Source organism: Myxine glutinosa, unplaced genomic scaffold (assembly GCF_964187855.1).
Source record: "Myxine glutinosa unplaced genomic scaffold, kmMyxGlut1.1 SCAFFOLD_2163, whole genome shotgun sequence".
NCBI lineage: Eukaryota > Metazoa > Chordata > Myxini > Myxiniformes > Myxinidae > Myxine > Myxine glutinosa.
In genome coordinates this window covers 1-12,902 of record NW_027618258.1, presented here as the reverse complement: position 1 = coordinate 12,902, position 12,902 = coordinate 1, and the positions used below count along the sequence as shown (strand labels likewise).

At 46.3% G+C, this 12,902-nt stretch overlaps 1 protein-coding gene across 2 annotated transcripts in view; it reads right to left on the bottom strand.

Moving 5' to 3' along the window:
* LOC144889275 (5-oxoprolinase-like) overlaps positions 1 to 5,183 on the bottom strand; it is a gene marked incomplete at both ends in the record, with an annotated part of 71,672 nt that extends 66,489 nt beyond the window's left edge. For both annotated transcript variants that reach the window (XM_078769349.1, XM_078769350.1), the window contains 2 exon segments: positions 1,087 to 1,201; positions 4,992 to 5,183. In XM_078769349.1, the coding sequence (XP_078625475.1) occupies positions 1,087 to 1,201; positions 4,992 to 5,183 (307 nt within the window).
* Between the last annotated feature and the right edge of the window lie 7,719 nt (positions 5,184 to 12,902).

The following is a 12,902-nucleotide window of genomic DNA, read 5'->3' as shown; positions in this document are numbered from 1 at the left end:
TCACTTCCGTTGTGGTGGTTTTCATCCACTGTAAATATTTTTGATTCCATGTATTATTATTGTTGTCAGTTAAAGGAAATAGATATTTCTATTTTCAAAAGTTAAAAGTTAATGTTTTAAATAAAACCGGAACAGGACGACGAAGAAGAAGAAGAGGAAAAGAAGGCAGAGCGAGTGAGTCGGACAAGAAGGAGCCGAGCTACTTGCGGTCTGGAGCGAACGTTGGCGAGCAAGAGTCACGAGTGAACTTTTGGTTTCCCAGGAAAGGGATTCCTGCGACAGAGTTGTTGGCGCTGTGACGGGTTAACCTGCGTGTCAGGTTTTACGATCGATTCAGGAGAGAATCATCACCGTGCCGTTGCGCCACGAGACCAGGCCGTCGGCCATTTTGGCTCGCGCAGGACTTATGCTTCGCTCACGGTTTCGTCTCCTTTCGACCATTTTCACCACATTCAGACGTCGATCTGGGGCGTGTGTGTGTGACGTGGCTTTTAAGTGGAAAGTCTGCGTGTCGCCGACTGAGCTGTGGAACGTCCATACCTGAGGGGGTGATCTCTGTCGCCTGGAGGGCGCCTTTGGATTTCCCAGTCGCCTTGAGGGCGCCTTTGCGCTGCTTTGGCAGCGGGACTGTTCTTGCCATCCGAACGGGATTCTGGTCTCGATTGGACATCGTTCCGGCGATCGCTGGAGCGAATCAACTTTGTCTTGAAGCCGGGAATAAGAGACATTGGGGATGTTCTTGTTTCACTCACTTGGAGCACAGTGAGTTATATATTACAAAACTGATGGTACCATCATAGGACATATTGATTGTACTTTTGATTACTATTATTGTTGTACTGTTATTCTTGTGTGATCTTAATACAATATTTGTTTGTGAGTAACAATTGGGGTAGCTTCTCCATTGATCTTTGACATACAGAATAACACATTTTTCTGCCGTGACTCCTCTCAGGGCTCGGAGGTACACCGTGACCAGGGGGTCGGGGAGGAGCACGTAACACTTGCAAAAAAAACAAAAACAAATTGCCAAGTAATAAAAAACACACACGAAACAGCTTTCCCTATATAAGGACTGGTACTTGCCTGTGACCATTTTCAGCTTTTTGCTGCTGTGAAGTTGGCAGGAGTCTTGATGTAAAACAACTCTTTCATCCACCTCTATCACCGCCTCATACAGTTTCTCTGGCATTTGAATTGCCTAAAAAATGACAATGAAAGATAATTCAACAAGCTTAGCAACAGCAAACGAGTAGACAGTACGAGAAAATCTTAGATCAGCAAAACATGCCGTGTTTACACAGAACTGCAACCAACAATTCACAGCAAACCCCCTACCCTCTTGTTCTTTCACTCATTGTAACTATTCAAGTAAATTAGAGCAAAACAGCTTAGCAAGAAAACTATCAGACCTTAGAAAACAAAAACTCCACTTAATATGGTAGCAGGATAGCTCAGATAATAATATGTTTGACTCGGAGCTATCTGGTTCTGCATTTGATGACCAATCGAGTCAAATTAGACTAAAAACAAGAACGGCACTCGGTAGAGCGCATACCTCCACCAGGCTGAACAGTTCACGTTTTGTATCCCACCGATAGGCCAGATCTGGATTCGGATCTGGACCAAAATCTAATCGGCTTATTCTTGTCACATTCCCAACTCACCCACAACATTTTGAAATCTCGTGCTACATATCGTTTTTGGCCCCATCTCTCAATGGTGAAGAATCACATTTTAAAATGCTCGTATCCGGATCCAGATATTCAACAAAATCGAATGTATTTGTCCTTGTGACACATCCAAACCTGTCCACCAAGTTTTATCTGAATCCATCCATAACTTTGAGATATCCTGCTTACAGACAGGCAGACAAACAAAGGCAAACAGGGCTGAAAGCACAACCTTCATCCACCTTCAGTAGAAGAGGTAACTACTGTTCATGTGCAGTCCCACAGGGATGCTCCAAAATACAATGCACGCTCCTCTTCAGCACAGGTATCAAACCGTTTTGCCCTGGTAGAAAAACTCATCTCTGATGAAACAAGCATTCTGAGTATTGCGCTGCAATACATGTCCCCTACCGGCAGTCTGTCGTCCAGAAAACTGTTGGGGAAATTACCATAGTTCAAAGTGCCATAACTTTGTCAAAAATGATCGAAACGTCGTGAAGTTCGAACTTGATCTGCAACCTATCATGAGGAAACCATGTACCAAGTTTGAAATCATTAGCATTAAGAGTTTAGAAAAAAAGTCCCGTTAAACTGTTCTTTGCGTGACGGACTGACAGACTGACGGAGGGACGGAGTGCAAACCTATAGTCCCCTCCGGTGTACACCGGTAGGGGACTAATAAACAGTAATCAAGCTAAAGAGAAAGATGTGCAACTCAACCTCCTGACCCTTCCATTATAATCCTCCCTCAACCCACATTTCACTATTTTTCCTCCACAAAGGGTAATGCTGGAAACGTCGGCGCCATCTTGCTTCCCATATTGGCAAGGAGACGAGTCGATCTATCGTTCAGTTCCATGACCCACATCAGGGAAATAAGGGGACATCAGGGAATATAGTTGATCGACGAATGTAGAATAAGAATCTGCAATCTCCCCATCAAAAAAGTTGATCAATAATCCACAAAAAGGGTCCTAACAGAGCACTATTTAAATGTCACGCCGAGTTACACATCATGCCATGCGTGTGGGGACAGCCAATCACAAGCCAGGAATCGTGTGCGTGTCTTGGGCAGCGCGTGGCCGCGTAGTGATCTTTTTATTTTATGCTGAAGGCTCCAGTCATAGACTATATAGTCCTCATCGAGGCCAGGCCTTAAATAAAAGAGCTGAATTGATAGTAAAGTGAAGAGAGAGACAGAGAGAGAGAGAGAGACAGAGAGACAGAGAGACAGAGACAGAGAGACAGAGAGAGAGAGAATACTCTACTCAGGGTTAAGGAAGTAAAAATAAAAAAATAAAAATGCTTTTTGCAATGGGAAAGGTCGTAAGTGTTTGGAAAGACAATGAGAAGGTAAAGAGTTCCAGAGTTCGGCAGTTGAAGGGACAGTTCGATTGTTCTAGGGTGGACTTTTTGTTTGATCGCTACTTGGATGTCACCATCAATTGTTTTGAGTGTCTTAGATGTGCTCATGCCTCAAGCAAGCGAATGAAGATATTTGGCGACATCCAGAAGACGCCCCAGCAGTGGAAGAATTTCTTATCTGATGAAGTCAACAAGGGGAATATAAATTTTCCTATAAGAAAAATAACATAGGGGGAAATACCCCTGGCGCTCACCTGGTCGAATAAACAGTATACTGCACTGACTAAGGGTATTTTAAACCAATTTCAATGCTTGCAAGAAGAACGGGAAGCATGGAGAATCATACTAACATGATCATAAGACTTTAAATAAAGAAACAAAAAAATAACTATTTTGGGGGGCAACTTGGGAGCAACCAAAAAATTGGGGGGCAACAAAATTTGGGGGGCAACAACAAAATACCTCCTCAGACCCCAATGTTTCTAATGCCTTGAACAAACATTTGTACATCATGGGTGATTAAGGTTGTGGTGAAGTTTCATCGAAATTGCGTGTGTAGTTTCTGAGAAGAAAGCAAATACCTATTTTGGGGGGCAACCCCCTGTAGACCCCTAAAGGGGCAGATTTTTTAATGCCGTGAACAAACTTTGGTACATCACGGGTGGTGAAGGTTGTGGTCAAGTTTGATCAAAATTGTGTTTGTAGTTTCAGAAAAGAAAGCAAATACATATTTTGGGGGGTCAAACCTGGACCAACATTGACCACCCCTCCTTCCTTAGACTTTGATTTTCTTCGAGCCGTGAGCAAACTTCGGTACATCACTGGTGATGAAGGTTGTGGCAAAGTTTCATCGAAATAGTGTGTAGTTTCAGAGGAAAAAACAAATTCCTATTTTTTGGGGGGGAGAGGTCACACCTGGATCCACTTTGACCCTGGTAAACCCCCTATTAGACCACGAATTTTTTTAATGCCGTGAAAAAACTTTAGTCACAACACAACAAATATAATTTTTGCCAAATTTGGTGGCAATCCCATCAGCAGTTTTGGAGAAGTTTCAAGTGCTTATGGACTGGCGGACTGACGGACAGACAACGCGCCATCGCATAAGCCCTGAATTTCGTTCCAGGGGAGCTAATAAGTGGAAAACAAGAGCCTATAAGAAGATGATTTGTAATACTGGATACCACTGCATGGCGTGATATGATGCACATTTATGTGGAGAGAATTGGGGTGTTCTCCCCACTCTGAAGCCCTTACCCTGTAGGTTTGAAAATGTGTTCTAGCATCACCCTTTGCCAAGAGGATTGCAACGGTATGCAATATGATGGTCATACTACAGGTGGAATGAATGAAAGAAAAATGAATGATCGTTTTAAGGCCATTACGATGCGCAGGGATACGGTGTACCTATTCTAAACCGGGGTACACACCGTGATCATTCATCCCAGCAAGCTAGTACTCAATTTGCCGACCTCGGAAGGATGACAGGCTGAGTCAACCCCCCTGGTGTTAATTCAGCGATCGACCGGATTCGAACCCAGGATCCTCGGATCCCAAGGCGGCACCCTAACCGCTAAGCCAACACCAGTCATACTACAGGTGGGAGGGGGAAATTTCTATCCATGGACAGACAGACAGAAAATACAACTTTAAATATATACGATAGACTAGGCAAGATTAGCCAGGAAATACACTCGTCTGAGAAATCCCACCATCTGGGGAAAAATTCACAAAAGAAGGGTGAAAGGAGAGAGCAGGGTAGGTAGACAAAAAGTCAAAAATTTTCAACTTTACCTCATCTCAGGGTTGTTCATACCAGATTAACAAAGTCGTTCATACCAGCAATGGGTAGAAATGTAGTGAAATGAATCATCTGCTCTGTAATTTAATTTCCATTACTAACAAAGTAAAAACGACAAAAATGCATCAAAACTTTTCTTCATCATTTCTCACCAAATCGAAGATGCTTGGCCGAGCCTGGTTGCCAATGTGTAGAAGGTCACGGAAGCCGCGCGTGATCACTATTGCACAGCGCTCTCCACGACGTTCCAACAATGCATTTGTGGCTACTGTGGTCCCCATGCGTATCCAAGAAATTCCTGTGGGATCCAGCGGTTCTTCAATTGGGAACTTTTGTCCAAGCTCCTGCTCACAGCATCCCAGAAAAGATGCGTTTTGGTGTTTTGTGGAATCAAATTGTACAGGTCATCAATTTGGGTTCTTCGCACAAAACAAAAACCCAACTCGACTCTCTCACCTGATTTGTAAATTTCTCATGCATTTTGCATTGATTGGAAACACAAGGAGCACATCAGATAAACAGCAAAACATTACAGGAAGAAAAAAAAGGAAATTCTGTTATCAATTAGTGAAATCCAAAAAAATATGTTCCAGAGGTCATGAGAAGAAAAAAAAAAGGGTTTTGTTTCACTCAGCTCAGCACATTATGCAGAACATCAACACGATGTTGATTGAGGTTTCCTCACCGCCATGGGAAGCAAGGAGAAGCTGACATTTCAGGTGTTAACTCTTCGCCAGAACAAGAGAGATGGGATGGCGGTGATGGTTGATACAACGTGAGAATGTCAGAGTGGGGTTAGGGGTCAGAATCCTTCCTCCCATGACAGCGAAGATTCTGTTAAACAGATGATGTCGTTTGTCGGCAGCGGCCTGGATTGAGAGATCTGTCAGGTTGGAGCGGAGGTCTGAGGTCGTTGAATGTTTGATGTCCACACCGTTTGGGACAGGGGAGGAGGGGCTGTTGGTAGGGTGTAGGAATGTGGAAAGGAGCTAGGAGAGGGAGCGGAGTGGGGGGGAGAAGCTGGGAGGCTGTGGGGCTGGGTTGAAACTTGGATGGTGCCCGGCTGGGCGAAGATGGTTGGGAGGGTGCTGAGGGGCGAAGCTGTGGGGCTGCTGGGCTGTGGAGAAGCGGTGGGTTGTGGGACTGGGAAGAAACTGGGGTGGCGCATGGCTGTGGTGAAACTATGGTGGTGAGGAGCTGAGGCAAAGCTAGGCTGGGGAAAAGCTGGGGGATGTGGAGCTGGTACGAAGCTGGAGGGTTGTGGGGCTGTGGTAAAGCTGGGGGGTGGGGGTGCAGGGCTGGGGCGAAGCAGGGCTGGGGTGAAGCAGGAGCGGGTCGAAGCTGAGAAGGGGTTCAGGACTGAGGTGAAGCCGAGTTGAGAACAGGAGATGATGCGGAGCTGAGGTGAGAGAAGCTGGTGTGAAGCTGAGGGGAGGGTGTGGGCTGGGGCAAAACTGGTGGGTGGGGGGAATGCGTGGCTGAGTCGAGGCTGGGGGATGGGGGGTGCAGGGCTGGAGTGAAGCTGACGGGGGTACAGGGCCATGCCTGGGGTGCCATCCGAGGGATTTTACTTTTGAAAATTCTTTTTTCAAGTCTCAGAAAAGTACAAACTTAGACCTGCGGTGAACACCTTTACCATTATGGGGATGCACCTGTTCCTCTGTATCCGTGAGGTTACGTTCCTGGAAGCCTCATGGATAGCGAATTTGCGAATACAGATACCATGTTTTAATGGGGAAAAAGGGTTAGGTTCCCTGTTCAGACTGAATTCTTCATTGTTCTTAAACATAATTTCCATTTCCCTCCTACATTGCCTTCAGAAAGTATTCACACCCCTTGACTTTTTCACATTGTGTTGTTACAGCCTGAATTTTAAATGTATTACATCGAGATTTTTTTTTTTTGTCACTGATCTACAAATAATGTCAAAGTGGGATTTTTTTTCTTTAGAAATTTTCCCAAAATAATTATAAAATGAAAAGCTGAAATGTCTCGAGTCAATAAGTATTCAAACCCCCTTTGCTATGACATTCCAAATTGAGCTCAGGTGCATCCAATTTCCTTTGACCATTCTTGAGATGTCTCTACAACTTCATTGAAGTCCACCTGTGGCCAATTCAATTGATTGGACATGATTTAGAAAGAAACTCACCTTTCCATACAAGGTTCCACATTTGAGAGTGCACGTCAGAGCAGAATCTCTACCACGAAGTCCAAGGAACTGTCTGTAGAACTCGGAGATAGAATATTGTGAGGAGGCATAGATCTGGGGAAGGGAATAAAACATTTTCTAGAGTGTTGAAAGTTCCCAAGAGCAAAGCGAGCTCCATCAATAGGAAATGGAAAGAATATGGAACTACTCAGACTCTTCCTCGAGCTGGATTTCCGGCCAAACTGAGCAACCTGGATGCTCAGATTGAGATGAGCATGTGCAAGATTGGTCGTCACGTCTCTTCAAAGCTGTCCCCGCACGCACGCTTTCGAAGTTAAGTAATTTTTCACAATTGTGTTTTGTCGAATCTATCTTTCTTTCGGTGTATGTACCTATTGGGGTGACTTTAATAGGTTTCTCGGTATTGGTTTTTCATACCTGTGTACAGAATCGTCGTTTTTTTCGTATCGTGTATTCTGAGGTCTAGTGTAGTACTAGTAGGCTACCGTGTCAGCCCTTGACTTGAGGCTTTTTTTTTGTCTCAGCGGTTCTTCGATCTTTGTCTCAGCAAATTACTTTCGGTCTCTGTTTTTCACGGTCTTTTCACCCCATACTTCCTTGTTTTAAAATCTCAAAAAAAAAACCAAAAAAAAAAAATTTTCCTTCTCTGTTCTTATCCATTTGTTCGTTCGTTCTTCGACCACGTTGTTCGTGATCACGTGATCACGTTGTTAAAAAATGTTTCATCTGTCCCCTGCAGAATTTTATTTTGTCATATTCTATAACACCTTTTTCTTCTTCTTCTATAAAAGGATGCTTTCGACTTGCTCACCAAATCTATTCATTCCAAAAAAAAATTCCATCTCTTACAGTGCATCTTTCATTCATTCCCTAAACTCTCCAGAACTCCACCCATCCTTCAGCGTCCTCAAATGTATTTTTGACTCGAATGTCTCAAGAAACTCATTTTGCAATAAATGTTCGTTTCCCATTAATCGTACACTTTTCAAAATCCAATCTCACCCCTTCCCTCCAAATCTTCCCCATCACCCATCTCTTTCAAATCTTCCCCCTTGCCCCTCCCCCCCAAATCTTCCCCATCACCCATCCCTTTCAAATCTCCCCCCCTGCCCCTTCCCTCCTAAACTCCCCCCACACCCCTCCCCTCCGAGACTCTCCCTCACTCCTCCCCTCCTAGACTCCCCTCTCACCCCTCCTCCTCAAAGCGTCCTTCCCGCTTCTTCCCCCTTCCACCTTCTGCCTCACTCTTCCCCCTCCTCAAATAACACCTCACTGCGCCTCACCCAATCACCATCAAACCTTTTGTCTGCCCCATTCTTCCCTTTCTCCAAGCTATTCTGTAATCTCTGACACACCTTCAACAGTTCTCCCTACCTCTTCCTCCTCTTCCACATCTTACCCTACCGCTCCCCCCCCCCCTGTTCTGTATCCGATGCTCCCCCTTCCTCTTCCTTAACAGTATGGACCTCAAATATCCAGGGCCTTCGCTCAAACTTAACTGATCTCTCCATACAGGTTGCTTCTGACAAACCAGACGTGATCTGCTTAACAGAAACTTTCCTCCTTCATGATGTCTCTCATGCCTTGGTATCTCTCCCAGGTAACTCCCTCCTCCGGTATGATAGACCTGAGCCTCGTCCTGGAGGTGGGGTTGCTATCTTTATAAAATACTCTCTTCCTCACTCGCCCTGCACTGCCCTCTCTCCACCTCACCCCCAGAAATACCTTTGGCTACGGCTTCCCCTTTGCTCCCACCTTTTGTTCATATGTGTGTTGTACCGTCCACCAAACAGTGATGACTCCATCTACATCTCGCTGTCTGATAATATGGACCAACTTCTATCTACCCATCCCAACTCTCTCTTCCTCATATGTGGTGATTTCAACTGTCACCATGCCAGTTGGCTGGGGGTGGGTACCTCTCTCACCAGCCATGGCTCTTCAGCAAAGGACTTCTGTGACTCACTGGGACTGACACAATCTGTCAATTTCCCAACCCGGATCTCAGTCAACGGAGCATCTTCTCTTCTGGACTTGGTTATGACTAACTTCCCTGAAAATGTCTGCTGCTCTTCTTCTGCTCCAATCAGCTCTTCTGATCATGTGCTTGTTAAAGTGGACATCTCTCTGACCATTCTCAGAAAGCCTCCTCAGCGTCGACGAGTCTGGCATTTCACTCAGGCCAACTGGCACGGTATTCAAGCAGCCATCAATCATCTGGACTGGTCTCCCATCTCTACTGCCTCTGACATCAACTCATCCTGGGAATTCTTCCAAAGTAAATTGCTCTCTCTCATGCACAGATTTATCCCATCTCGTCTTCAGTTGTCATACCCTTCCTCCCGTCCATGGTACACGGAATCTTGTGGTGAGGCTATTGCCCAGAAACAACTTGCTTTTGTCTCCTGGAAAGCAAATCCAACGGAAGGAAATCTCATTTCCTTTCACAAAGCCCGAAACAAGTGTGTGTCCACCCTCAGGAGAGCCAGGAAACAATATCTCTCCGTTCTCAGGACCGAACTCTTATCTGTCTCCCTCTTCCAAATCCTGGTGGCGTCTGGTCAAATCCGTTTCTGGTGTTTGTTCCCCCTCCATCCCCTCCCTCACCTCAAATGGCCACACGGCTGACTCTGCACGTGAAAAAGCTGAATGCCTCAACTCTGTGTTTGCCTCTAAATCTTGTGTCCCAAACCCATCCCTCTCTATACCCACAGTACCCAGTCGTACCCAGCTGCTCCTGGACTCTGTGTCCTTTCCTCCTGACAAGGTGGAAAAGTTTGTCAACCCTCGACTCTGATTCTGCAACTGGACCCGACGGCATCAGCCCACGGGTCCTAAAATCATGTTCTTCTGCTCTTTCACTCCCTCTCTCTGTTCTCTTCACCCTCTCTTTTGCTCAAGGTCATCTTCCATCTGCTTGGAAATCTGCCAACATCACCGCTTTGCACAAAAAAGGTGCAAAAACAGATCCCAGCAACTACAGACCAATCAGCCTTCTCCCAATTATCAGCAAAGTCGTGGAATCCATCATTGCTTCAGATATGAAATCTTTCCTCTTCTCCAATGGCTTGATCTCTGATCATCAATTTGGTTTCAGACCTGGACACTCCACTCTGGACATGCTGCTTCTGCTTTCTCAACAATGGATAGAGGTCCTCAATGCCAAACAGGAAATTAGAGCAGTCTCCCTTGACATATCACGTGCCTTCGATACGGTCTGGCACCCCGCTCTGCTCACCAAACTCTCCCTTTTTTGGTATCCATGGAAATCTCCACGCATGGCTGGCGGACTTCCTCTCTAGTCGTAGTCAACGTGTAGCCCTGAATGGGTTTCTCTCATCTCCTCTTCCTGTTCAGGCTGGAGTTCCCCAAGGCAGTGTTCTGGGCCCTGTGCTTTTTCTGGTCTTCATCAATGATCTGACTCTCTTGAAAATCCTCTGTCTCTTTGCTGACGACTCTACTCTCTGTCGCTCCATTCTTCATCCCTCAGATCGGCAGTCTACAGCCTCCTCACTCTCTGCAGACCTGGACAAAATCACAGACTGGGCAAACAAATGGAACATGTCTTTCAATCCTGATAAATCTCACTCTCTTACGATGTCTCTCCGAAAAGACGGACTGGACAACCCTCCCATCCACTTTCTGAATAATCCTCTCCAAGAAGTTCTGTCACTCAAGCTTTTGGGTCTCACTATCTGCCATGATCTTTCCTGGGAAAACCACATTTCAAATCTGGCCTCCAAAGCCAGTCGCCGACTGGGCATCCTCCGTCGTGCGAAGTCCTTCCTTGGCACACCTGAGCTCCTCACCACATACAAGGCTTTCATCCGCAGCTCAATGGAATACTGCTCTCCCCTCTGGGCTGGTGCTCCTGCCTCACACCTAGCTCACCTTCACGCTGTTGAAACCAAAGCATTCAGAATCATTGGAATCTCCCACGATGAAGCTAACTCCAAGGGCCTCTCACTCAATCACGCAGGCTGGTTGGTGGTCTTTCTGTCTTCTACCGACTCCTCTCTGGCCTTGCCCCCCCAGCTCTCTCTGGCTCTGTCCCGCAAATTATTCCTACAGGTCGCACAAGATCTGCCTGCAACCCTCTTATGGTTAAACTGCCAAAATCAAGACTCTCTGCTCACCTGCTCACCTTCACTCCTTCATTCCTTCATTCCTCTTTTTCTCCACCTCTGGAACAAACTCACTCACTCTCTTCAATCCCACTCCACCCTCCAAGTCTTTAAAACAGCTGTTCACCACCATCTCTTATCTTCCCCCATCCAAAACCTTGATCTTTTCTACCCCCGCTAATTTCACCCCAATTCCACTTTTTTGAAATACCAACTTCTGTCCAGAAGTCCTTGGTGTCCTTGTGTTTTTATACTTCTCCCCCCCCCCCCCCCCCCTTCCCATGCCTCCTCCCCCCAGGCCCTCTCCCTCCCACACTTCTCCCTGCTCTCAAATGTTGCATTTGTGTGCTTCCCCTTCTCTCCCCATCTTGTCTTCCACTCCCTCTTTTGGGGTATTTTGTTTGTCTGGTTGATTTGTTTGTGAAGTAAACGTTAGCTCTTTCACGAGCCTCGATTCAGTATACAAAAAAAAAAACCGGGCAATTAGGACTTAAGTCAGTGAGGTGACCAAGAACCCAATGACCTCTGACAGAACTGCAGAGTTCCTTTGCTGAGATGGGAGAACCTGCCGGAAAGACGATAGTCTCTGCAGCACTTCAGAAATCTAGGCTTTATGGGAGAGTGGCCAGACAGAAGCCACTCCTGAGAAAAAGGCACATGACAGCACACCTAGAGTTTGCGAAAAGGCACATGACAGCACACCTGGAGTTGGCGAAAAGGCACATGACAGCACACCTGGAGTTGGCGAAAAGGCACATGACAGCACACCTGGAGTTTGCGAGAAGGCACATGACAGCACACCTAGAGTTTGCGAAAAGGCAAATGACAGCACACCTGGAGTTTGCGAGAAGGCACATGACAGCACACCTGGAGTTTGCGAAAAGGCACATGACAGCACACCTGGAGTTTGCAAAAAGGCACATGACAGCACACCTGGAGTTTGCGAAAAGGAACATGACAGCACACCTGGAGTTTGCGAAAAGGCACATGACAGCACACCTGGAGTTTGCGAAAAGGCACATGACAGCACACCTGGAGTTTGCGAAAAGGCACATGACAGCACACCTGGAGTTTGCGAGAAGGCACATGACAGCACACCTGGAGTTTGCGAAAAGGCACATGACAGCACACCTGGAGTTTGCAAAAAGGCACATGACAGCACACCTGGAGTTTGCGAAAAGGAACATGACAGCACACCTGGAGTTTGCGAAAAGGCACATGACAGCACACCTGGAGTTTGCGAGAAGGCACATGACAGCACACCTGGAGTTTGCGAGAAGGCACATGACAGCACACCTGGAGTTTGCGAAAAGGCACATGACAGCACACCTGGAGTTTGCGAAAAGGCACATGAAAGACTCTGAGATCATGGGGGAAAAAGATTCTGTGCTCTGAGACGAAAACCGAACTTTAGCCGGAATGCAAAGTGCTAGGTCTGGCGGAAACTGAGCACAGCTCATCACATCACCCATCTAACATCATCCCTACTGGGAACAGACAGACAGACGTTTGATGAATTATAGTAAGACTAGCAGAAGTACCCGGCATTGCCGGGCGGGGGAGGGGAGGGGAGCGAGCCCCTTGGCAAAGCGAGCGATTTTTTTTTTCATAGCGTCATAGCGTTCATAGCGTTCATAGCGTCATCACGTGATCGCTCTGAGCGAATCAGCGCCCACCTGCTCTGATTCCGGGCGCTGAAATGCGCTGAGGTAAATATGAATAAAACATATGGATCGTCAAATATTTTGAGTTCGGCCATGTTCGTC